Below are 27,919 nucleotides of genomic sequence, written 5' to 3'. Positions count from 1 at the left end.
TCGGTTGAGCGAGTGTCACCCATAGAAATACTGAGCGCTGCTCTCTGTAGACACGCCCCGGGTCAGATTCCTTGGTACGGTGCTATCATAGTAGACCCCGCAGCCGCTATTCGAGGTTGAGGGCATGGCGGTTAACGGCAGAGGATGACCAGAACTTATAGAAGTCGGTGGTGGTGAGGGAGAGCTCATTATTCCCATGCTGGTGGGTATCAAAGTGCGTCGTAGAGTGTGGTGATGTCCAGCCACCATGACAGCACCGCTTAGGTACGCTGGGGAAACCGTGCTGAGTCCGGAGGGTCCAAGAAAGTGGGGACCTACAAAAACATTGTAACAATTTCGCAAATTAAAGTAAATAAGTAAATTGATCGTATCTTAACACGTTTTCTCACCCATTGTCAGAGGACCGTTGGTTGCAGGATGGCCCATGGTAGTGTAACTGTTGGCCTGTGAGTGCGGGGCCATCAGAACGGTAGTTGCTCCAGAGGTAGGGTGCGATAGTGCGCTGGGTAAACCAGCGTAGCTGCACTTGGGCGTCGGTGCGTATGTCATGTAGGTCTTTTGTTTGCCAGCCCATGCCCATCGTGAGTTTTGTGTGTGTTCATGGTGACGGCGCGACCATAATGGACATGAAAAGGGAGAGCAGAGTGGGGCATAGAGTTAGGCTGGCTCTCATTAGTGCCTGTTGCCGTTGGCTAGCATGACTTGGTCGGTTTGGTGTCAGTTGCGACAATTGTGGACTTTCAGCCCCTTACTCTATTCTGGGTTCTCCAATGGTTACTAATCGGCTAGAGTAGAACGGCTAGAAAAAGTTCTATCTCTACTTTACTCTTTGGCCTGATCGTCATCAGGCGATTACCTCAAACGATGGCCGATGATGAACGCTTAATTAAGTGTAAGTATAGGTATATAATCAAACGTAAGGAACTAAGAATTCCCGACTAAAAAATTGATGTATGTATAAATTGATCAAAATCCTGTCTTGGAGTAACTATGATCCAGAAACCGACTGTCCCAACCGAACTTTTTGACAGTATTTTCAGCACCATCAAGAATCAGATAGATAACAAATAGTGGGTTTAACACGAGTTTTTATACCATATAGGGTATGAATGGCCTGCACAGTGTGTTGACTACGAGACATAAAGATTGCATATATGTACATACATGTGTAGGTTGCATATATGTGTATATGTGCATCGGATCCCTGCTGTCCTGTTGTTTTTGCTCTTTTCCTCTCAGTACCCATGGAACAAACAAAGGGGACAGAAATTGTTGCAGCGTGCATTTGGAGCAAGGATGCTTCCACCTGGCAGGCAGGGAGGCAGGCAGGTAAGGTAGATTCCCAACGCTTTAAAATCCAGGGTTCTTTGTTTGCGAAAAAGGATTTAATGGCAGGAGGAAAGGAAATGCACTTGTGCCCACTTTCCCTTTTCCCTTTACCCTTTTCCCAGTCCTTCCGCCACAATGGTCTGACTCCCGCATTCATCCGCCCTTGCCTTTTAGCAACAGTAAGAAAACGAAGCATCCTCCTCACTCCCAACTTTCATCAGAAACAATGCTCGGCTTTCTTCAACTTTTGTGCTCCTACTTCGTCACACATGGTCGACGGCACCCACAATGAGATTTACATAATTATAAATGACTATTTACCTCCGACAATGGATGCTGTCCGAGACACTAATTGGGGTATGGGTAGCATGGGGTGGCATGTGGTAAGACTCTAATATTCGCTTTGCGGATGCAGATTATGTGATTTGAGGGATTGCTGCGAGCGTAGGATTGCTGACACTATTGTACCCGTTAAGGAAGGCAAAACACATATTCTTTTCGCCGCTGCGACGGAATTTTCAGTACTAAATAGACATCGAACCGGACAAGAATAAAATAAATACAGTCCACTAAAATAACATAACATCCCTCGAGCATATTATTCACGAACAGTACCACTAGACAATGCAGAAGTCAGTCGTTACCCGTCTATTTAGGGCTCATGCAACTATATACGACAATGTAACAATGTAAGACTGAACGAGACACAAATATATTTGCTCCGAAGTGCTATTAAATTCGGCGGAATGGGCCCTTCTGCCTGGTACATAAATAGGTACACATGTATGTACATTTCGTTTATACTACTGATATACTGATTAAACTAATAACGCTGACAACTGGCCGAGATAGCAAATTTAAGCATAGTAATTCATTGGGAAGAATGGGAAAGCCACTTACCTCGTTCCGAGACGATAGGCTGGGCAATGGCATCGGACCTGTTAAGTCGATGTCGGCGTCGATGTCAGATATGTCATCTGCGAAGGAGTCTGGAAGATGGGCTTCTCCTGGTGTCGTCTGTTGAAATTTGCTTGCACCTCCATTCCCGACACCTGTATTGCCACCTTGCGTATCGGCAAAGGATTTGGCGACCCCGCTGCCACTTGAGCTGCTGTTCTTCCGCTCACCCCGTCGTTTCTGCAGCGTGAGCCGGCCGATGACAAGCGTCAGGCAGAGGAGAACTCCAGCCGCCACCGATATGATTAGGTAGAGGTAAAATTGCTCCTGATGCTCTGCTCGCCAATAAAAGAACCAAATAAATACTACAGGCAGGGAAATTCACATCAAATAGTGTTAGTTGACTATGCTAATGATGTCGAAAGTTATAGTCGCCAGCGGGCACGTCCGCACGGTCGGATCGTGGCCTGTTTTAGTGGATAGGGCAAGGCGGGCTGAACTTTAACTCGTGTGTTTGTGTCAAGGGACATAAATGAAATGAAAACTTTTTCACGTGGGGTGGGGAGATGCAAGCTTGTGTGCCACATGTTTAGCTTGCTGAGTTGACTTTACTGCTTATGACAGCATTCGGTAAGGCCTTTCATCAGATGTGAAAGGGAGCGAGTCGTGGTCGGGACACTTACTCGTTGTCGGTCGTCTGCAGAGTGTTGGGACGTGATTTTACCGTGGTGAATGCTTTGAGGTGCTATCAGTGTTTGTGGATTCTTCAGCATTCATACATTTATTCCAGCGTATTGTATACGTGTTTTTGTAAGTACGAGTATGTTTATGTGTGTGAAGTAAAAGTTTGATTATTTACACATTTCGTGCAAAAGGTTTCGAGCCAAAACGAAAACGAAACGTAAGCCAACCGTGTGTATGTAGTAGCGAGTTGCGAAGGACATCCACACTCACTTCGTATATGGATATAGGAGCTCAGCCAATTTACCAAGAAACCAATGACCTCGACCCGCTCGGTTACGATGTCCTCCTCGGTACAGTTCAGTCCAATGACGCCCCAATCATCGACATTAACGCAATTGCGGCGGTAAATAATGTTTCTATCAGCGACGTTAGGTTCAGGTGTTGATTTTGAACTCAATTCAGAACCTTCGGTGTGGACATCGACTGTACCGATTTCTTCACTTGAAGAATTCGTGTTTACCGATTCTGCTATCTCAGTAACAAAGTCTTGGCTTAATGCTGATTTTATCCGATCTAGTAGTCGTAAAGATGATACAAGTCTTTCTGTGAAAGGAAAAGTGCTCTAGTCTCTATATCAGCTATTCTCCAAAACACATCATATCCGTATCAATGATGTATTTTCAGGCTTCAGGTACTTTACTTTTTAAATAGGGATGTGGTTTCCAATCAAATACTCTACAAAACTCCTTAAAAATTGTGCGACTTACCTTCCAATAAACTATCGTCCCGCGAAAGAAGTGGTGGTAGGAGTGTGCTGGAAGTACCGACACCTAGCGCACCATTTCCGAAGTCGAACGGCATGCCAACATTTGGAATAGCGCCTTGGAGCTTGGGGGCCGGCGGAATCGCTTCGGACTCTTTGTAGAACTGGTCTTCGTCATAAAGTTCATCTTGGTCCATGTCTAGCTCAGACTGTTGTGGCTCGTCGCCCTCCGGCGCAGTCTCGTAACGATCCTTCAGCACTTTGCGAGGAACTAATAGTGCGGGGAAACGTAAGCAAACCCTAATTCTCGTTCAAGATTTAAAGCCGTCAAGTACTTACTGCAGGTGTAGACAACCTTTAGGTACATCCGCACATCAGCTTTGCAGGGACGACCAAATGTACCAGCATCTGCGGTCACCGAGCAGCGTCTACGCCCATGGCAAATCTGCATCACTGTCTCCGTGGCGTACGATACTAGGCAAGCTGAAAAGTATTTTAGCAAAAGGCCACGCGTAACACCACCATGAAATCAGCACTCCGCAGATCTACTTACTCGGCTTGCCGTTGTCTTCGCTGGTGCCAGTGCCAGTACTTGCCCCAGCGCTCTGGCCCCCGCACTGTACGCTTTCGCGTTCTGTGTGGCCGAAGGAGGCGCTGTATATAGCAATGCGTGAATACGGATTGCACACAAGCGGCATATTGTCGTTCTCGCACGCCACCTTGCTGCGGAATTCGTCTGAGACATCGACATACACATCGTTCCAATCGATGGAATGGAGAAATTATGAGCCATAAATATATTAAAATAAAAGGTGCAAAATACATGAATACTTATTATTGACTATCGTACAACGTACATTGTACATATGTACATACACTTGTACTTATGTATATACCCCACATATACCACATAGTACATACATATATCTTCTTTACCACGAGTACTTCTGCAGGCATTGAAATTCTGCCAGTCTGGCCAGCAGCATATCGACTTTGAAATACTCGATTACGTTCGAAAATGTATTACTTGGTTAAAAAAATGTATACTAGTACTCATTAAAAATTACTGAAGCAGAGATTAGTTAATTAAGGACTCTTATTCTAGGACATAACTTTCTTCAAACTATTGCAATTAAAATATATTGCACTCTTCTTAGATAGTCCTTCAGTTCATGTAAATCCCCAAAGACTTCTAGTTCTTTATCTCATTTCTATCCGAAATGATCTCCAGTTTGAGCGGAATTGTACGGAAATCAATAAGTTAGGGATAGAGTTCATATATTCGTATAAGAAGTTATGAACTGAGCTACGGGTGTCTCGCAAAGGCCTATGCCCCAGTGGGGTGCGTACATTTGCTGTCCTAAGCAAGTGTCTGTGTCTCAGGGTATTTGTGTTGGTATATTATGTATACGCACAAATGGAACTTTCAACGCCAACAGAGCGGACTGGGATAAAGTTTAATAAATTTGGTAAATATTTGGTTAACTGTTGGGGTTGTGCCTCTGCCCGAAGGTTTTGCTCGCTGGTCTCTCCACAGGCCTTAGGGGCACGTGCTCGCACGCCCTCGTGTGCTTTCCGCCTACCGGGGTAGGCGACCTATTGAAAGCCGTGATTCCTTGGTTCTTCGGAGAGTACACGTTTTATTACGGCTAAACGTGAGAAAAGTTGAAAATTGGCATTTTTTATGACCACAATGTGCCGCCCGCACAAACCACTCCCCAGACGCCCCTTCCTCTAGCTTCTTCAGCCGGGCAGCTGGTGGGAAGTCCATACTTCTGCTTCTGGCTGCCCCTGACTGCCTCTGGCTGCTTGGGTCGTGCAGCTAAGGATGAGTTTCCGCATCAGCCTCATCCGCATAGTACGGTGTAGCAACATCCAAAGCCAAAGCCAAAGCTAGGCGGCTCGGCCCCTTCCATTCCACGCACATAACCCGGCCGTTATTTTTCAACGTTTCCCACTCGTACTTTGCAGTTTTATTACTTGTCGCTGGTGTCCGTAATGAGCAAAAGATAACAGACAATTTAGGGAAAAAAGAGGAAAAAAGAGTCTCCTTAATTACATTACTCCCGTCTCTCGCTGCGGCCCCATGCCGATCCTCTCTTGTCGGTCGACGGTTGTCGCCACCACATCCCTCCGCTGAATCTTAGTCCTCTTCCCATCCTGCCTCTGCCATCTAGAGAGCTACGTACTCGTACTTGTACATGTGGCCGTGGCCGTGGCTTTTTTCTGGCCGTTCTGCACTTCCCTTTTCTAATTTGACTGCCGTGCTGGTGCTGCTGCTTCCCTCCTTCCCTCGCCAGTGCGCTTTTTGTGTTCCCTCTGGCTTTGGTGTGTTTGTGCTCTTCTTAACGAGATAACATCTGCTTCACTTGACACAGAAAATAAATAGGAAGTAAAAACGGTGCCGGGTCTGGCATAAATTACTAAAGAATTACATATTTACTAGCTCCAAAGCAGTACCTTCGCGTTGGAGTCGGCGGCCAGCCGTACACAAAAGTCGAATACACAGCATCCAAAGGACATCTGCATTTATCGGAAATGCGTTTGCCGTGCTGTGGAGCGCATTAAGAGCTCGTTTATCGCGCACACGGACCACTCCAAGGACCTGGGATTGGCCGGAGCAGGTGTCTACTAGTACTTGCCGGCAGCAAGTGACAGGTAGCAAGTCACATCAGTGCGCTTATCGCCTCCGCTCCAAATGCTCCGGGCCCCCGAGTGAGTAAGCGCGAATGGCCAAGCGGATCGTAAATAATCGGGGCCATTAGCCCCTTAGCTGTGGAGACGGAGGCGAAGGCAAACGGCGTTGCTCAAATGCGCTGCGCCAAACTATGCAAATAGTTTAGCAAAAAGTTTACACAACTATTGTTAACGAGCGCAGCTGCATCGCTCATTATGCTCTCAGCATAATCAAATCGGAAAGTCCAGAAGCCAGGATTATTGCAGCCAGTGGCCACGGCCACCCGAAGACAATTCTCCCTCTTGCTCCCTGCACACCTAGCAGACCTTTCCAATAAAACCAGCATTAACTAGAGACCGATATCCGACTAAAGGATGTCTGCTAACTGATTTATGTGATTTAAATAATTAAGTTAAACCTTAAATGTCTAGAAAGCGTCTCCCAAAATGCCGTAATACAATATAACACAAGATAGTCCCAGTATGGCATATTCTCGCCTTAAATACATTGACTTTATATTGTGTGAGTACTGTCTGAATCGCTGAAACAGACAAATCAATTCTTAAAAATATACATTCGTATGGAGAAGTATACAAATACTCGCAGCTTCGAACAGACAAACGAAAGGATTGCCATGGACATGACGTGGATTCATCGAATTAAACCCTCTACCCTCTACTCTAGGTATTTAAATATTTGAGTGATCTGTAAATGATAAATCCGATTTATAGAATGTTGCCGAAGGTTTCGTTTGCCCCCAATTTAACGACACCACTGCCATATTGTTCATCTGTTTCAGCCGACGTAAATTTGTTTGTTTGCTTAAAAACTTAAATTGATATTTGCCACTTTTGCAGCAGACAAATATTTATCTTATCGCACAGCAAATAGTATATTTCATGTATGTTGTCGGCGAGGACGGACGAGGACGGACGAGGACGGTGTCTGCAGCCTGGCAAGTCCTGCGCCTCACTCGACATATTCCAATCGATTGCATCCGTAAAGGAATGTGCATATGCACACACCCAGCACACGCCCACACAGAGCTCTTACTTGGCTAGGACTACGACGAGTAGTAGTATTGTTTGGGCCTCAGCCCGGTGCTGACTAGATAGAAGCTGTAATACTTACATGGACGGCATTTGTAGGCAATCTCGACGAATTTCCGTATGCCCGAACAGGGATCTCCACTAGAGTGCGTTTTGGAATTCGCGGCAAACTTGCAGTGCCGTTTTTTCTGGCAGGCATCGACCACCGTCTGCAGGAGGGCGTACTGTAAGAAACCAGACAGAACAGCATAAGAAGAGATGTATGACAGGGCGGAAGGTATTGCAGGCGGATTCGATTGGGATACCAATGTTCGTGCATTGGGCACATCTGTCCCAATACGTCGGTGCTGGTGGCAGGGATGGGGGTTCCGGAGGCATTCTTGGAGCGGAGCCAAGGCAACAGTTTCAGAGTACACTCGTAAATCCTTGCACTCCCAGCGAACTAAAGCGAGGCTCAGAGATTAAACAATATTTTATGCGATACGAATCCAGCTGATACTGAGATGAAATGATACTCTCCCTGTTACATAATCGAATAATCTGGCGATGAAAATACGTTAAGTGGCAGCAAATGGTAATTGAATATTTCTCTATTTTCTCTAAATTGGACTGTAACTGATGTACGTATGTAAATATAATTGCCTAAGTCGGCGATAAATGTGTAATTACAGAGGTGGCGGATAGCACCTTTGCCACAGAAGGAAGCCGATCATTTACGTTGCTGTAATCGTCCGAGATTCATACATAAGAGTATGCCTATTCATCATATTGAATATGATAAACCCACAAGGGCACACGGAGTTTTGCCATATCAATACTAATCATTCCGGATAATTGACATGTTTCCGGTTAGGTCTATGCAGGAAAGAGAGGCGAGGAAAGGGCAGTGCTAAACTTCCTGTAATTCGAATAAATTAGGTCGATTTTTGGGGGTGCACAATATACATACAAGCATATGTATGTATATCTACCAATAACTATTGTGTCATCCCTCTAGTACTGGCGGTGGCGATTGACCATGCCCGAACTACTGATTTGGCTGGTTCCTACATGGGTACTTTCCGGACTAACCCTATGGTAAACGAACGCCGAACCACTCAAAGAAGAGACAAAAATGTTGCTCTGTATACTCTACAACCCACCGCGCACCAGCCACCGTACTAGTTCGGTTGGGATGCAACGTCTCACCAGTAGACGAAAAAACGAAAAAACATGAGAGGAAAATGAAGAGAGCAGTTAGCTAAATATTATGCTGATCTGCTCTTCTCCTTTCCCTTTTCTGTTTTCGGTCATTTCATTGCTAGAATGTTCTTTGCGTTTGGCGTTTGTGCGGCTGTCCAAGTGATTATAATTATTCAATTTTAAACAGTTATTCAAAGCAAATGTATAGCAAACGGCATTTGCGTAGGCTCAATAAAGAAATATAAGATAAATATGCAGCCAAACATAATCGTGCTAGCGGAGAAACAGTGTCGTGCAGTGAAATAGAAAAAGTTGAAGGTCGCGAAATAGGAGAGACAATCGACGAAAATGAAACAAATGGAAAGCGACACTGAAAAATTTAAAGAACTTCTTTAGAGTTTTGATTGGTAAGCTTATATGATTTTGGTTTTTTTGTATTCCTATTATATATGTATTTTATATTTATAGATGCCATAACCCTAGATACTGGATCAGCTGAAGTCCAGATTAGGAAAGCCCTACAGCTGCAAAAAAAAACGTTTTTTCAAAAACAGTACCACCGCGAACAGCAGACCTTAATTAGTAAACTTAAAAACTTAAATGAAATATGTATATAATAAAATCAAAATTTAAATATGAAATTAAATGAAGATTGATAACCTACTTCATGGGTACCCATTTCACTAGCTACTACATGTGTACCCATTTCACTAGCTACTACATGGGTACGCATTTCACTAGCTACTAGACGAGTACCCATATCACTAGTTCGGGGGTAAACGAAGTGGTGTCGCTGGTCCCCATGTCGTAGGACATTGCGGGTAAAAATGGAAATGATGAAAAGCATTGCTAAGGGTTAGTAAAGAAAGTACCCCTGGTCTGTTAGGGAGTGGTGATATCACCACCTCCGAACTAGTTCCCAGTACTGCTGGGATTGTCAAGACAAAACCTGGGCTAATAATTTGTTTGCTTGTTTTGGTTTGTTTGAGAAGAATGATATGTGCTCCAGCCATTCCTCTGTCTGTAGCACATCTCCCTTCAATGAAACGTGGAGCCTGCTGTGCTCGGGATGGGTATGCATAAGCTGTTGCTAATGCTTTGTTATTTGGCCGTCAACCGTAGAACTTTGGTTCCGGGTTATGCACCCTCCGGGACTATAGTGTAAATGCCTCTGCTCCTCTCAAATTGGATCGTCTTCTTTAGGATTTGTCGTTGGATCTGCTTCCTCGCAGCACTTAGCCACACATCCCACATGCGATACAACGACACACTCAGACATTGGGAGCGACATTGACTAACTTCAAATTGATGTGCCTAATGAAGCGCAACAAGGGCGAGCGGCACACACATTAATCAGTGGGATATGGGATATGCTTCGATGTGAAACTAACCACGACATCGACTGCACTGACACTGATACTGGCACCACAGACAAAGACGAGGAACGGGGAGCACTCGTATGGTAGTTAAATGCTTGTATATTATCAAAAAATCAAATGAAGTCATTGGCCGACTCGTTACAACGTCCTGCAAGTGGTCAAGAAATGCATTCGCATATAAGAGAGTATTTTATAATTATTTTTAATAGTTGGTTGGGCTTAGGCCATGCCTTCGAGGAGCAGGCCCTGGAGTGGGCTCCACTCCACAATTGCTCATACGAGAACAAATGATTTATCCCTTCGCATTGGCCAAAGTGAATCGAATCGATTTTTATTATGAATTATTGCTGTTTTTATGGCATCGTTCTACTTCGCTGATTTATTTATGCTGTCTCCACATGTGCGCGTGGTCTTTTTATGGGATACGTGTGAGAATGTCTTTGAATGCCATGCGGAAAATGGGAAAATAAAATTGGGCACAAGGGTAAGGCGATCCGCTGTCAAGTGGCAACCAGCTACGCTGACCATCCTCATCCCGAAGCGGCTGCATCATACACCAAGGACAAGCCTGTGCCGCAGTGCGGTCAATACTGGCCATGCTTCCGTAGCGTCGCGTTGCGTCTCCTCCTGCCATGCCTGCTTTCAGCCTCGATGATGAGTGCGACGATGATGGAATTGCAATTATACTGATTCTGCTTACCTGTAATCCGCTTACTGTACACGCTTCCGGCGGTTTGACTTCGATTTCTGTTCCACTGTGGATGACAGCATCGCCGGCACTTCCGGTCGTGGTGAGGTCCTCTTGCGAAACGGGTGGACACAGGCTGTGGTCGGTTAAATCTGTTCAAGTGGACGAGAGCGGAATTTTGTTTTTGTGAACGTGTCGTGGACGATTTCGGAATGCTTTTAAGTGGAGAAGGCAGGTGTACGAGTACGCCAAGGGAAAGGGAGACAAGAGTGGGACGAGTGGGCTGGAGTGACACATGCCAAGTGGACACAAGTACCATAATAGGAGCATTCAATGCAAAAGCTTCGTCGAAGCGTCCCCCCTGACCACAAGAGCCCAAGAGTCCAAGAGTCCAAGAGCCCAACCTTTCTATATTTACTTCACATACGATCGCCCGATACTTGATATGGGCGTGTGTATGGACCGGCTCGTTGTTGTTTGGCCCATGTTCAAGGGACATGGTAGTGGTGGAATAATACATCTCCAAAGCTGCCCATTTTGTGTGCCAGCGCACAGGGACACAAACACGTCCATTTTCCCGTTCCCGTTCCCATTCCCGTTTCCCTTCCCGTTCCCGTTCCCGCAGGCAAGTACAACACAATGCGCACAATCGACGCGTGTAACGGACAAACTTTGGCCAGCAATCAATCAATTGAGACATTGCTGCCAGGACGAGTCCGGCCCGTCCACTCCTTGTCCAGTCCACTGCCGTCTGCAGGACTGTCTCTGCCGCACGTGCCCCGACTTACCTCCCGCCCGTCCGTACTGAGCCAGTTCGATAGAAATGCTGGTGCCGCGTGGACAACTGAGTGACAGCTGCTCCGAGTCGCATCCTGCGCGCTGGTACGTTCTCAAGGTGGCGGCCAGGAGAGCTGAAAACAAGCAACGACAAAGAATTGAAACTTATTAGATGATACTAAAAAACCCATACATATAATCAAAAGAAAACACAATTTGGGAGTCAACAAGTCCACAAACTTCAATCTTTAAGCATACACTATTTGAAGATTTCTGAATCAAAGAACGTAGGATAGGCGAGTATATTTCACATTCATGTGTGCAACCGAAAGTTGCCTTCAAAAGTAAACCTAGAAGGGAAGTCTTTACTTTCACCGATTTCTGTACTATCGTGAATAGCTCAAGAGTATACATAAATAAAGGAACGAAACGAGTGCGGTGGCACTGGAGTTGCGCGGTGCGGAAGCAGAAGCAAAGAAATTCGATTTCCACTATGCAGTCGTTCCGTTTCGCCTTCAACTGAACTGACACTTGACACCTAAGCAAATTCAGACATTCAATTTCATGTGAAATTATTTCCGAATATTCTTTCGTGGCGCTTGACAGCAGTGTAAACAAGATAGAATGACAGAAGCTGAAATTGCGCGGCTACAAAATACCCGGCACTAGTGCCAAGAATCTGCAAAGCCCATCCGAAATCCGATAGACTGTGGTTAAGTTTTTAATCGATACATGAGATGTCCAGCCGTTTGGTCTGCTGCGCAGATTTTCGGAAGCCCAGCAAAGCCCACGGGCTCAGAGAGTACAGGGTATAGGAAATGGCTGGTATTTGTTTCTGTTTATTGTGCTTTCCTCGCAGCCACTAGCTCCTAGCACTGGTAAAGCATGGGAAAGTGGTGTGGTGTTCTTGGCCTTGTCCTCAACGCTTCCTAGCGCCTCTGACTTCATTATTCAACTCCTGGGTAGGTGCTTCTGAGTGTCGGCTTCTTCATCAAATAACGCACATGGGCCGCCCACGCGGATGATGTCAGGGACGGACGTAGGGCCAGGACCGCCTAGCGGAAAGCGCGAGCTGAAGTAAAATATGTACGAGTACGCGCACATGGCACGAGTATTAAGTAGTACATACCAATATCTGAACGCAGATGTGTGTACACTTACGATACTCGTATATGCACGAGTATGTATAGCACTGCTTTTGTAGAAATCCATTTTTCGATGTGAACTACAATAGAATACTGCGAGCAGTGTGTTGAAAATCCATTCGCAAAAGCAGCCGCAGCACCATCAACAATCCCCCATCCCCTCATCCCATCATCCACCAAAGAATTTCCATAGTATATCTATATGTCTGTATAGACACGTATTTACGGACAGATGTCTGCAACTGACAGATTTGGCTACATCCTAAGTAACCTCGTACATGGGTATATAGCCGATATGTAGAGAGCCTTTAAGAAGATAATGCGGAGACCGAGATAAGACAATCTGAGCAACTTTTGAATGGGTCATCTTGTCCGATATTTTCTGCACACATGTGTGGTTGTGGTGTTACGTAAAATGGATTTACATATACCCGAACACCGTCTTCTCTGATTCAAGTGATCGACTACATACTCGTAATCCCCCGTACAATGAACATACCCGCATATTTATATGTACGTATACATTTGGCGGGGAATCGGTCCGAGTACGCTATAGATGCCAATCCGACTGTAAGATAGCCACGAACTATCCAGACAAAAGTACGAATTAGTTTGCACCGCCACGTCTATAAATATTAGAGAGTTTTCCTCAATCGTAATGTAATAATTATCGGATACCGTCAAATTTTAATAGAACGGTAGATAATATCTGTAGCCTATAATGAACCTGTGATATTAAACGCTCTTGTATATTTGTGAGTCAGCTCCTGTGTACCTACATATGTGTACAAAATGAAGTACAAATAGTGTAGTGTGCGGATAAAGGATGGACACAATTGCATCGGAAATCAAAGCACAACCTCTAAGCAATGCCCAACATAAATGTTCTAGTACATGTACACATGTTCTGACTACATACTTGTATCTTTTATTGGTTCAATGCGGTGTGCCTTGGAGTTCTTGCAGTATTAACGAAGTGGGTTAGTGCACCAAGATTCTCTCCTTGCGATTTCTTTTTCGACTTGCGTCCTGGCGATCAGTCAATCACATATGTATCCTATACGTACAATATAAGTTATACGTAATTATAAGTAAGCGCCGATGACTGCTGCATGCTCTGTCTCTGCCTTTTGGTTTCGATTTTCCCAAAATGGATAGATTTATTTGTTGGCTAATGTAGGGAGGGGGAATTTCGGTAGAATAATCAAGGCAGACCGCGATCTCTTTAAATTTTTGTCGTGAGCGATGGGGAAAAGTAGAGAAAATGAGAGGAATGTCGACCGCTAATTTATTTCACTACATCTATCTCCCTTCTCAGGAAGGTGCACACTGGGTGAGGAAGAGTGTGTGAATTTCTCGTCATTTGTTCATTCTGGCTGTAATAATCATCAGATCTAATCGAGATTCTCTACGTGACGATTCTGAAGATATGGTCATTGTATGATTCTGCTTTTGATGCTGATCAAGATCACATCCACATCCACAAACTAGAATATCCTTATAATCTTTGAGTACCCACCGCTCCCTGTAGTGCCGGTTAGCTGGTTGTAGCACAAGACGAAGAAGTCTTTGTACCGTCCTAAAGAATATTACATCTGAACACCAGCGAGTGGAATTCGCAAAATGTATACGTACAAAAGAAAAATATGTTAGAGCAACAATATTGATGGCACTGCTGGAGTGGGTAATGCCAGTGGGTAATGGAGGCAAGGGGCCCTCTAAAGTGTCCAGGATAAATTCGCCTCCATTCCGGACTCATCTTCAGGCGATGTCGCCTTAAGTTGGAGTCTGCAGCACATGCCAAGCCCTTGACAGCGCCGTGTGAACGCCGCAAAACGACAAGAACCTTTCTTTTCAGTGTTTCCACGTACACGCCAAGACGAAAATCAGAGCGCATCTGAAAAGAAGTGACTTGTAAACTGGCTGGTAATTCCAATCTCCAAATCTATTACTTCGCCACTCATTGGATTATATTACAAAAAACTGATCACTGATTCAATTACCATTGACCCTAGTTAAAATTGCGCTTATTGGTGCATAGTTACAGCAGGCAGAGTGTTCTGAGTATGATCTTTCGAAAATAGGGACAGTACAAAGTATTAGAGATCAGCATAAATGTCCGAGCTGCTCTAGATGTGTCTATCTGGCTGCGTAACAACAGACAAAGGTCAAGAGCGAATTGTGGTGGCAACATCAGATATTGCTTTTAATTTTAGCCATATTTTGTAGCATACGAAAATCTAGGAAAGGCGAGTAGTGTGAATTAAATAGACGGCAAATTGACTCCAAGATGAAGTAAAAACATATTCGTGCCACGAGTAGTATATGACAATCAAGCTCATAACTTTTCGAGTGTCTAAATGAACATACACTCTGCTCTCCGATTCCGCTGTCCAGTTAATTAATCTTGTTTAATTTATGATTGTTTGTTTGGACTCCCCAATAAATCATTAATGGAGAACATTCATAAATATTTGGTGGCTCTCACATTCAGATCTGCACCGGAAAACTTTAGCCGCATGAGTTAATTTCGCTACCAGGAGCTGAAAACGGGTACCACGGGGAGGACAGAGACATACCACGGAGGGGATCGGGAAGGGAAGATAGGGGCAACGGCAGCTGGACACCACTTTGAGTGGATATTTGCGCTTAATTATGATTTATACATAAATATTTGCCAGAACAGAACCCAATGAGCCGGCAGTGCGCCCACTGGGTCGAAAACCCGAGGCGCAGACGAGGAGGCTTTGTGCCCCACGGAGCTATGTAAGTTTGGGTGGCAGTGGCAACGGCAACGGCAGCGGCAGCGGCCAAAGACCCCTGCATCTCTTACTTATTTTTAGCTAAAAAGCGCCGCAGGACTCGGGAATGACAGTGGGGGCAAGGACCGCCGCAGATAGAACGCAGAACGAGCGCAAATTTGTATGTTTGCATGATGCCGCCGCTTTTGTGAGAGCTGTAGCTGAAATGTGGAAAAAAGGAGAGAAATAAAACAAAGCGTTTACCCAAAGGATCAACTCGATAAATAACTTCCGGCATGACGGGCCGCGTCAGCAGGCACACAGCAGCCAGGAACAGGGCTGTCCTGCTCCAAACATGGTTCCAGGAGCACGGGCAGGAGCAGACCAACTGCACGTGCCGCCAACGGGGAGGTCCAGAGCGGTCTTGCTCGATCTGTGGCGGGAGGGCTGGTGATGATGCTGGGGCTCGGGCTGGGGCTGGGGCTCGGGCTCCCAGCTCCTTTAGATGCTGTAGATGCTGTGCCAGCTTTTCCATTGCCACCGGCCACAGTTGCTGCTGCCCCTGTTATTGGTGCTGTTGTTGTTGTTGTTGTTGTTGTTGGTGCTGTTGCTGTTGTCGGCGCCTCGTGCTCGACGTATGGGCAACGCTATCGCTGTGTAGCGTCTGCTGCTGATTTGATGTTCTTTATGGCCGCTTTTATTGTGCACCCTCAGATTTGGCCATTTATGTGTGTATTTTGAATTTTCATATTTATGGCCATCGTCAGCGGCCAAGCGTCGAGTGCGATATGATAGCAACTGCCGATGCTTCTGCTCATGTCCATTCTCACAGTCGACGCTACCGAGGGGACCTCAGTAGCAAGTGGATTCTGTATACATATGTATGTGTGTGTGGATGTGAATGTACGAGGACGATTATATTGCACTGGTCGGAATTCGTGAATGGGCGCCTATGTGGGGGTGGTAGCCTTTACTCCGTGTTCTCTGAGTCTTTTTTTCCTTATTTTTCACTTTTTGCTTTCTGTTTTCTGCTATTCGCTTTATTTGTATTATCTTTACTTTTTTGCGGTGGTCGTTTTTTCACTGAAAGCAAAACAATTAATTATATTTCACACTCGCTTTTTGCACTTTTTTTGCCTTTGTTTTTGCACTTCTATTAATTTATATTTTCGAGTGTACGCACACTCGCGCAAACAATTCATTACGCGACGCTGTTAACTCGATTATTTAAAAAAAGATTAAAAAATATGTACATATTCGCTGGAGCTCGCTTCCATCGCTTTTTATTTGCTTAACGATGCTGGAAATTATGGCATTATTTGCTTTTCCAATTTCACTCGGCGTCTTAATTGGGTTTGATGTTGTTTATTGAATTTCAAATTAATTTTAAATTGAAGCAAATTTGCCACTGAAATCACATTTAATTAGTTCGGTTAACAATTCAATGCCTTTTGACTACACTCTTTTCTCCGCAAATCCGCTCCGCTCCGTCCTTACGCCCATACAGTACGTCCATAAACACATACATGCACATACACATACACACATACGTGTGCACATCGTACATCGTACCACAGCTTTGACGGGGATTATCGGAATAATCCCCGCCAGTAGCCGTGGCCTCGCCTTCGGCCGCACCCGAAGCTTAGTATTGTCACTGAATTGTGCAGTTCAGGTTGAATTGCTTAAGCCTCTGATTGGCTTGAACATGTCTTGTGTCTTTATGTTCGAGTACGTAATTATAGTAGAAAGCGCCTGCATCGCATTCCTCGTGGGAGCTAAGCGGGGAATGAAAAACAGGAAAGGACTTTCGTTTATCTGGAGAACATTAGATATAATCATCCTTTATAGAATCAGTCGATCAGCTGAGAAGCCTAGTTGGATTGCGCAACAGTTACATAGGAACTGGATGCATCATTAGACTTAATGAGAGCCAGATTTTATACATATTTATGTACATATATGAGTAGGTGAATTGGACTACACCTAAAACTCCATCTACCCTTAGCAAGACCCAATCGAACAGAAACAAACTAGATATTTCTTCCCTGTGAAGCATACTCATACGACTTTTTGAGTATTAAACTCGGCTAAATGTATTTATCAGCCAGAAGGAGTCGTTTCCGACCATAATCAATAGCCATGTTTGTCCGTCCGTCTCGCTAGTCGTCAGAGACTAGATGAGAAACTAGACTTTAGTGTGCAGACTCCTCCTATTATACTCTTTTATATCTCAGCTTTAAAAACATCTCCTCATTCCAGCAATGGGCAATATATTTTTACCATATTAAATACTTTTGGTAAAATCAAACGATGTTTTTTTTTCTTTTTAAATTTTGTTTAAGGAAAATGGGGTCTTATCATACATGTCTTCATCTACCGTGAATAGAATGTCGAGCAGAGATCCCCATGCGGTTCCGTTAGATTAAAAGTACACAAAAAGTATCAATCGTGCTCGTTTAGCCATGAAATTTAAACATTTATGTAATAACACAGCCAGAGGGGCACCTGGTCAGAGTCCGACCGATATGACGGTGAGTAATGGGACAGTTTAAGAGTAAACCCACGCACACAGATCCAAAATACAAAAGAGGAAGTATCCTTTGGGTTGGCCGGCTTTGAGGTTGTAACGTCAGTCAAGGGTGCCACAAGTTTGCCCAAACATTCATTAACGGACACTTTCTGATAGTCCGGATAGGGTTGTATTCCGACGGATGAACTGATGAAAGGCAAACAAAAGTACGGAGGGACGAGTATAATGCGTGCGGACACCAAATTATCCTTGGTATCCTTCAAGTTCTATGCACGCCAGCCTCACTCAAGCTCTCAAAAACGTATGGTGTCGAATACGAACGAGTACACAAATATGTATACATACGTCTATGTACATACATACGTATATATGTATGTAGTCCATGCACACAGCCAGCGCAAAAACTCACTCACAGTCATGAGTACGCTGTCCTCCTTTGCTGGAAAAGGCTCCTCTAGGTTGGCCTAATGTATTTCTTAGCGTTTCCTTATTGTTCGCTTGCTTGCAAGAAAGCCAAAACCGCAAACTTTCAAAGGCAAACTTCATATTTTGCAAACTGTGCGGAAAGCACTTCTTCTCGTTCCCACAGCCCCTGATGGAGCTGGTAAGCAAATGCCCTGGCTAGCCCCAAATGCTCCGCCTTCCCAATGGGGTACCCGTACCCGTACCCGTACCCGTGCCGGGCACCAATGCAGCACTGCCAGCAATGACACCATTATGGCTCCAGTGCAGCTCGAAGCTCGACTTGGGGCTGCCATCTATCTGTGGGATACTTCCTTCAGACGTTATAGAGCTTTGGCTGCGTTGTCGTTGCCGCTGTCCCTCATAGTGATGAACTTTTTTGCGGAGCTTGGTTATGGCTCTGCTGGTTTTCATTTCCCACAGAAATTAATATGCAAGAATATTTTGGCCTCCCTTTAATCGGTGTAAAGAGCCCTCGTGGGAGTTGTATCCTCTTTGAAGCTGGAGCCTTATGATTGAGAGTGCGGAGCCCCCTCCAGCCCCGGCAGCAGCTCCAGTTCTAGTGGCAGCCACAAAGGCGAGGTCGAGAGCCAGCTCGAAGCTCATCGAACTGCAATCGAATGCTCACTCGAACACAACACTGATGTGGGGGCAGGCTTGGAGATGAGATGGAGATGGAGATGGTCGAACGCCCCTGTTCGTTTTTCAGCATTATCAAGTTGAGTTTCATTTGCGGATTTGCTAAACGGCACGAGTACTCGTATTTGTCTGAATTTATTTAAGCGGAAAGCTGCGTCCATAATTTTCTCAACTTTTGTGCTCAGTTTAATTTGGTGGAAAATTGAAATCATATTGAAATTTGCCAATCTGCGGTTTGCGGCCAACTGTCCATCAGGCCTGAATTTGACTACATTTGTTTGCCTTTATACTCTTTCAGCGGGTACGGAGGGTATCAGAGGGCAATTTATTATATACTATGTATATTCGGCAGGCTGCACTCATTTATTTTAAAACGAAAATAACACCTCGACGGTAATTTGTTTGTGTCAAACCATTTCTGGCGCCAAGGTTCGCCAAGGATCCACCTACTTCTTGCAAAAGTGCTGCATGTTTTTGGAACCTGGACAGTTGGGAGAATTGAGAACTTCAAATATTTTTGACATCTGTTTCCATATCCGTATATAGTATACCATTCATCGCCATGTGCCCTCCGAAATAGCAAGGAATTGCATACATACATATGTATGTATGTATACGAGAATTCTTTGATTGATGGTCTTGAGGGCGGGCCCGGCCCAAGGCCCCGCCTGATAGCCGAAAAGATAAATGTACGCAAAAAGATCAGGCGCAGCTGTCAGAGAGAAAAATCAAAGTTATCAAAGATATGGCTCCACGGAAGCCAACCCTTTCGGCGCGTGAAGCATCGGGCATCGGGCGGGAGGGAGGCGGTGATGATATGAATGGCCGAAATGGGGGCGTCAGAGGCCAGTTGGACGGCTAGTACGGTAAATATTTATTAGCTCAATAATTTGGCAACATTTCTGCAGGATAAATGTGAAAGTCCCTGCGCAATAAATTGTTCCCAGCCGCACACACTCGTATTTATGTCCATACGTAGCAATAGGTATACCTACTATACGTTTCATTAAATAAATAAAGCAAGATGAAGCTGGCTGGTGTTGGGTGTGCGTTCTCGTATTTGTGCTTTATTGCAAGGACACGGAAGCATAATAAAAACTTGTTGAAAAATTTACGGCCTAGCCACGCCGAAGAACGGATCGGACAAACAAGCTGCGGCTCAGTCTCCACTTGGTCGCTGGTCACGTTTCGGACTCGACCACGGTTCTGTGCCCGGTCTTTGGCCCGGGAAACGGACAGAGACAGGGACACGGACACGAACGTGTTTATTTATGTTCGGGCCACCGCTGAAAACTTTAGTCGTTGTACGTGTCAAAAACTTTTGACAGTGCAATGCCTCCGCGACTTAGGAAGTCAGCAGCTGGCGCTTTCGCCGCAGCGTAAGTCGGGGACCGTGGACCATCTGTAGGCCAATTGAATTGTGCCTTCGATGGTCGGCAGGGGCGAAAGGTCCAGAGCGGATCGGACCTCCGAAATAAAACCTTGACAAGACGCCGCACCAAAGTTAGGACACTTTGAGTAATTTGGTTAGCGAATCTCTTCCAACTTTCTCTGGTAAGTAGAATTTGTTATTAAATAATGTCTAACACATGCGCCAGTCCCGGTCCAAAATAACAAACGGCCAACGGCGAAGGACGCCCATATCCCTAAATAATTGATGAGCGTTCGGGTAATTCTCGAAGTATGTGCTCTATGGATGTGTACATGTGGAATATTAAATGTCGCCCAGATTCAGTTGCGCTGAGAGCCACCGTCTCATCGGTTGAAAGGCCGGTGCGGAAGTTTCCGGATGACCAACCTCAAGTCGTTATGCCCCTCCTCTCAAGTACCACAAATTCAATGGGAAAATTCCACAGAGAAAAAAAGAGCATAAATATATTTCTGATCTTTTTTTAACGGTAATTACACTCCAAAAATTTGACAAAAATATAATCTAAGCATAATATGAGCCAGGAATGACACTCAAGTAAACACTAAAAAAATTGCTAAAATAATACAAAGCCGTTTCATTTGTCAAAAGGGATTCCCTTCATTAGTGAGAAACCGCCAGACTGAACTTTCGTAAGAAACTTTTCCTTAAAAAACAGTCATCAGGAAAAAAATATAACCGCCGATACAGTGAATGCATGTGAATGCCTATTACATATTCGCATATTAGTGATAATCTGAATAATGGAACTGGTTGAGTTGTATATACTTTTTTACTTCAGCATTTCCGAAGATAACAGATTCTGCTTCTAGATATTACATATGTAAAATAAATTAAAACCGATCGTTTACTGCACGATCTGAGCATGGTAGCTGGTCATATTCAGATCATTGCGTGAATCTCTAAGGCCTCAACGACCGCAATTTTAAGTTCCCTGTCATGGGAAAAATACTACGATAATGGAGTGCCTAATAATATATACATACTCGTATGTATTTACGTATACTGGAAACATTCAAACACATATCCGCGAATCAAGAAGGGTGGAGAGGAGCAAGTGAAACTGTAAAAACTGTGTGTCCATGGCAGGAGAGAATGAAAAAAGAAACACATATTTTCCAATTTACGATTTAAGCGGTGGAACACACACGCGTTTTGGGGGGAGCAAGAGTGAGAGCTCGAGGACGGAACATTGGTTGGGGCCAGAGAAGAAAGTGTGGAACGGGTTGGCTGGGACTGCAGATGCTGCGCAGCTGCGGCAAATGACGAAAGAACAAAGAAATGCCAGCAGAGGCGATGCCGAGGAGGGAAAGCCTGAACTGAGCCCGAAGGACGCCTTCGCCTTCGCCCTCGCCAATGTTGATGTCGATGCGAACGGTAAATGTTGGCTCTGGCGATGGCAATAAAATGAAATTACAACTTAATTGTCATAAATAATTCAGGAGATTCCATGCCAGCCACGCGAGACTCGAAAACTCTGCGTTACGAGCAAAATCAGAGCACGGAGCGCAGTGTACCAGCAGCAACCCTTGGATCGTCCCTGGCTCCTGTCACCACTTTCCTGCAGCTGAGCTCAACGAAATTTTAAAGCATCCCCATCCACAAAGCCAGCTTCAAGGAACGAAATCTGTACACCGTAAATGCAGGGGCAATATTGCGTGTTTCATTATTAACAAAGTTAATCCCCTGACCTAGTTAAGTCGTGTCAGAAGAATACACACACACACACACACACACACATACACCGTGGCGGAAAGAGTGGGGAAAAGATGCCAGCAAACATGGGTAAGCCGCCGGATGCCTCAAGAAAAATTGGAGAAGCGCCAAATCCAAATAGCTGACTCCGGCAAGTGTCTAAGCATCCAAAAGGAATCCAGTAGAATAATTTTATATAATTACTGCCGACACGGGGAGACAGGCACACGGGCGCGGCTGGATGCACCCGGGAAATCATCTTTTTGTGCGTTGCAAGCATCTGGTCAAGACCAGTGCGACCTCCTCAGCAAGGACATAAAAGGGTGGACGGTGCCAAACAGAGAAGAGCGAAGTAGTCGACATGGCCTTGTCTTTCCACATATTAATCTCTCATTTATGAAGCTTTTTGGGAAACGCTATCTTAGGAATAGCACAGTCTGAACTTGGCAAGAATGAGCAAGAATCTCCGATATCATAAAGTATATTTACTCATAATTAGCATTGATATGTGATAGAATATAGCCACAGGACAGGTTACTCGTCGGAACCGGGCAGAGTCTTCAAGGGAATAAGCGATATCCTTTTTAAGCATAAGTCCATATTTATGTATTTTGAATAATTGGATTTGTTCATTTCATTGCGGAGGTATCAATAACGTTTAAATTCATTGGATTTGCATGGATAATAACAAATGCATATGAGCCATTTACACTGCAGATGCAAGATTCGAGATCCAGGTGCTTATAAAAGCATTAACTATTATCATTCGTGTTTACAATGATTATCCCTCTCCAGGCCCCTGAACACCCGCAGTCCGTCCATCCAATGCTTTGTAGACAAAGGCAAATAATACTAAATTAGCAAAATGACAAAAGTTGTTTAACAGCCGCACGCACTCACACGAAAGCCCTTCAGCAGCAAGCCCCCAGTACGACCCACTCGCACTCACACCCCCAAAGCCCGAGGCCCGAGGTCTGAGTCCCGAGGCCTCGTCAACTCCCCTTTTTTTGGCCTGATTGCCAGTTAAGAATGTGCAAACAAACAAACAGACAAAGAGACCGGCCGTCGTGGCGGCGGGGCGGCGAGGAGCCGGGGACTGATTGGGCGGGAGACTGTCGCCCTCCCAGTCCCTCCCAGAGCTTCCGGGAAGTGGGTAGGAGTAAGACCCAGAAACTGCTTACGAAAACACAAAAGTAAAACATGTGTTCTGCGGGGCTCTAGAAGCCAGGGAACAAATAATTCCGTGCCCTTTTCCCAATAAATCGCTGTGGGGTGCGAAGAAGGAAGGCCCCTTAAAAGCAACACTCTGTTGAACAAACAATCAACCAATTTATTTTAGTTTAATAATAATAATAATAAATGGCAAAAACGAATAGAAGTGCAAGGAAACTGAAGCCCCCCGACAGCCACAGAACGGTCAGAAGCCCCAGAAGCAATCTACCTCAATGGAGGACGGTACTTGTTCCCATTGGCCCGGCCAATTATTGAAAACACTGCAAATATGCACATACGAACCGAATGTTTATATGTACATGAGCATACGAGTACATACAAAATCGACCCGACAAACAATACGCTTACTATACACTTTCGTTCCTATAAAATACTGTAGTTTATTAAAATGTGTGCAAACACCAAAAAGGGCATCACAAGGACTCTCAATTCTCAACTCGATTTGAAGTTAATAAACATTTTAACGCAGAATTGATTTTTATTTGCCAACTTCCGCACTCAGAGAACCCTGAGCAGCGAGGGCCTCGACCATTGTGTGCCTTGCAAATTATTCGAACCAGTGGATTCTCCTAAAGGGCTGGAGATTGATTGGTTGGCTGACTTCGAATTGGATGTCAGCTCATGGGAGCTACTTTTATGACACCATACTCGCATTTTTTTCCTCGGGGCCAAAAAGGCGTTTCTCAAGAGGTGCTAACAAATAATTTTGTACCTTGTAATTGAAGCACAAATGTGTATTGGTCTATTTTTTTTTTTCATTATCAATAGCCAAATCGATAAATCATGTCTGACTGGCTGTCTGTATATCCAGAAAATGTTGTGGTAATTACTCTCTGAATATTTTCCACATTCCTATATAAACTATCACCGCAGTACCCTATAAGGAGGCCGGGAAGAGGAGTTTTCCTTGAATCCAATATCGAACCAATCTATTGAACCAATATTGATAGATACAAGCCTGCATCCGAAAGCTGTGCGAGATAGTTTCCTCGGATGAAGAGACATATAAATGAATTCTAAATTGCATCTTTTGCATACACATGTACATAAATATATATGTATTATTGTATGTGTAGCGGAATCAGGTGCCATTTATGCAAAAGACAATTATTTTCGTCTTGCGACGCTTCTCGAGAGACTTTCGATCTAAATTTACACATGCCATGCTAATTGGTACTCGGGAGTACATATGTACATATGTACTATGTTAGTGCTTGGTACGAATAGATTCGCTTATAGTCCACTCAATGCTTGTAGTTGCATGATATGAAAATTGTACTCAAATTCTTTCACAGTCGAAAAAGAAGAGCCGATCTCTAAAGAGGCTATTCAAATGAATGCCTCCGAGCACGCTAGATACGCTTATGATGCGAGTATTCTCCCGCTCGGTATTACAAGCCTGCACGCTCGGCTCATGCCTACAAAGAGGTGGAGAGGTGGTTTCCCACTCATTCACATTCACATTCACATTCATATGCACATACTCGCACTCGCACTCGTTTATCCAGCTTGATGCTATTAAAAGTTCTTATCTATTGTTGCAGCCATTTTGAATAATTGAATAGGGCCCATCAGTTCTTTGTGTTTTTTCCGTTTCTTTCGTTCCTTGAAAGAGAGTTCTCTCCTGGCCTTTCAGACCCTTCAGAGTAGACAAAAGCTCTTCTAGATTGTTGTTGGCAGCTGGCTGGCTCCTTCCTGCCTTCCTGTCATCCGTTGCCTCTGGCTGAGCTCAAGAATGTGCACTTACACGGTCAGGAGCGCTTGCAAAGGAAAAAGTTAGCATGAGGCGGCGTGTAATAATTAACTTAAAGTTGCTGGGGCGCTATCCGAGTAATTAACTCGAATTGAGATTCCGCTATTGCGAATATTCCGCCATTTTTGGGTTAGTGGCGACCCACTCCCACTTGCCACGTCTTCTATCTCATCTAGCACGATAAGCTTGCGATAATTTAATTACACGCGCAACGCGAAACTGAAGTTTCCGACAAACCCGGCTGCGGATTTGGTGTTGGGAGATATGGGGCTGGCTGGGGGATGGGGATGACAGAGACAGAGACAGAGATGACAAGACTGAGAGTGCTCCGAGCGGCACAGAAGCGAAGGAGCCGTCTGAGACAGAGCCCGAGGCGGAGGCTGCGGTTGTCCCTGCTGCCTGCCGTCGATGTAAGTGGCAGAAATGTAAATTACGCGTATTAATATCAATTTATAATCCGAATCTGAAACCAAAAAATGCTTCTGCACAGTCAGGATGGTCGACGATAATGCGGCAAATCCCTGATAAATCCTTAAAAATTACTTTTAATTTCACGACGGAAAATGCAAAGCCTCGAGCTGATGCGGACGCCGGTCACATGGTCCTCGGTCCCCACTCAGACGCAATCTCCATTCCCAACCAGAACTGACTGCACTGTGTTCGGAGGGAGAGATGGCGGTGGCAGGATTGTACCTCTGACATCCAGCTGACTTTGCCTGCTATGCTATGCTATGCTGCCTCAATCTTGTTCTTCTCCGAGGGCAGCATCTAGATTAAAGTAAGTCAAGCGATGAAAATAGATTAGGCGTATATTGCGAATGCTGCGGCCAGACCAGAGCCCATACCCCATACCCCATACCCGATTCCCCAACATCCAGCCTTTCAGCCAGCCCCAACCCGACGTGAGCGATAAAGCAACGCAGGCGCCATCCTGGTGGTCGCCGGCAGCAGAGGCGTGAAAAAAATGCCCCCAATTTAATTTGAGTTCTGCGCCGTTCGTGCGTCTATTTGTTTGATTAGTCGATTTTGTGGACTTTGCCGCTAATTGTGCTCCCCCTACTCCACAGACAGAGGGTCTGCCGCTGCGCCATGTGTACCGATGTACGTCTGTATGTACATATCTACATATGCATGTACAAGAGTATGCGTGTATTGACCAGGAACAGGAATAAGAATATGAGAACCGGGCTCTGGGCCAGGACCAGAACCAGAGCCAGACCCGGAACAGAGCACCGCCTCCGTTTATGCTAATGAATTCGAGTTGGCAACGGGCGAACCACATTCGCGGACACAGACTGGACCGAACCGAACCGAACCGGACCGGACCGTACCGGACCGGACTCTTCTCGCACCATGAAATCTCACTCGCACTCGAACACACTGTTGCCGTTATTTTTGCAATATTTGCATAATTGCTTTTGTTGCTTTCATTTGGTCGGCTTTGGCTTTCGATGGCATGGCGCTCGGCGCTGGCAAATATTTGCACAGCCTCCGCCTCAGCCTGCGCTCAATTTTTGGCCAATTTCACAAGCTGAAAACTGCACTGGCCGCCCCGGCGCTCCAGCGCTCCGGCGCACGGTCACACAGTCACACAGATGCACAGGAGAACACGTACACGAGAACAGGCAGGAAAATTAACGTATTCTAATTAGCACGTTGCCGCTGGCCGAGCTGTAAATTTATGTGCATTGCACAGAATTCGCGTATAACTGTAGCATAAGCAGAAGCTGGAGCTGGAACTGGAACTGGAACAGACACGGAAACGGAAACGGCGCAGGCCACGAGACAAAGACTCCGACACCGCTGCGCGATCATTGGATGTTCTCCGGACGGCTTCAGTGCTCTACTTTTCCAATTTGGCGCGACCGCAACGGCTTCAACGACTGCTTGCCGAAGGAGGCGACTCTTGACGCGGGTATGGTATGGCCTTCCAAAGTGTCAACAGCATTTGCGGTGATGCTGATGTCACGCCGACGGCGATGGCCACCGACGGAGACAGGCAGAGAGACGCAAGAGACGCAGGAGACGTCCGAGACACACACAAACACAGGAACTCACAAGACAAGGCGAACGAATTGGTCTGTACTCCGAGCACTCCGACTTCGCGCAATTCTTCCGTCAGTTTTCCGACTCGACTCCGCGGCTGCGATGTTAAGGTACCACTGAACCCGACAGAGTGTCGGAAAATGTTTGTTCATGTTCATTTCCTTCTAGTTTCCTGCAGCTGCGCTTTTCACGCTCACTCTCTCTCATTCTTGCTCTCTCTCTCCTCCCGTAGAAGTGGGACGCTCTCTTGTTTCTCTTGTTCGTGTGCACGTGCACTTCGTGTTTCCACTAGTATATTCTGTATGTTTTTTATTTTTAGAATTTTTATTTATTATATTTTTGATGTTTTTTCACAATATAGAACAGTACATTTTCTATGCGGATATTTTTGTTATATTTGGTTATATTGTTGGCTTACCTTGTGTGCTTTTCTCAAGGTTTCCTTTTATTTATTTATTTTTTATTTAATTATTTTTTTGTTAATATTGTTATATATTTTGTTATGTAAAATATGTACTGCATGCGATAATTTTGTTTTTTGTTTTTATCATTTATTGCACTTCAAATAGAGTTAAAATTGCATGCCTTTACAAATCATGTAGGAGAGCGTTTAGATTCTCTTATAATGGAACGCATACCACACGCGAGTGCGCAACACATGGGCCACGGGCTGGCAGCGCGGTTTCGTCCACTCTTTGATGCCGAAATTGCTGCTCTGAAGACCTAATTTGAATCTAATTTATGTAACTATTGACATCAGCTGAGTGTGGACAAGCACTTATGACCGCTTTTTGTTTTGCTAAATTACTAGCCACCGT

General features: G+C 45.0%; 1 protein-coding gene across 3 annotated transcripts; it reads right to left on the bottom strand.

Moving 5' to 3' along the window:
- Nucleotides 1-27,172, bottom strand: LOC6594664. Of its 3 annotated transcripts, none has more exons than XM_026995257.1 (12): nucleotides 27,114-27,172; nucleotides 15,576-16,394; nucleotides 11,437-11,559; nucleotides 10,661-10,800; nucleotides 7,482-7,623; nucleotides 4,227-4,409; nucleotides 4,013-4,156; nucleotides 3,678-3,944; nucleotides 3,181-3,513; nucleotides 2,230-2,561; nucleotides 390-555; nucleotides 1-314 (listed from the first exon to the last, which is right to left on the bottom strand). In XM_026995257.1, exons 2-12 carry the CDS (start codon nucleotides 15,844-15,846, stop codon nucleotides 16-18), a joined length of 2,400 nt encoding a protein of 799 aa, XP_026851058.1. In that variant the 5' UTR covers nucleotides 15,847-16,394; nucleotides 27,114-27,172; the 3' UTR covers nucleotides 1-15. The 3 variants fall into 3 exon arrangements, with proteins under 3 accessions (XP_026851058.1, XP_026851059.1, XP_026851061.1); XM_026995258.1 differs by having other exon boundaries at nucleotides 3,181-3,483; XM_026995260.1 differs by lacking the exon at nucleotides 3,181-3,513.
- Between the last annotated feature and the right edge of the window lie 747 nt (nucleotides 27,173-27,919).

The sequence above is a fragment of the Drosophila persimilis genome, unplaced genomic scaffold, assembly GCF_003286085.1.
Source record: "Drosophila persimilis strain 14011-0111.01,24,50 unplaced genomic scaffold, DperRS2 tig00000000-arrow-pilon, whole genome shotgun sequence".
NCBI lineage: Eukaryota > Metazoa > Arthropoda > Insecta > Diptera > Drosophilidae > Drosophila > Drosophila persimilis.
The sequence above is the reverse complement of the archived record's forward strand: the minus strand, read 5'-3'. Positions and strand labels throughout refer to the sequence as shown.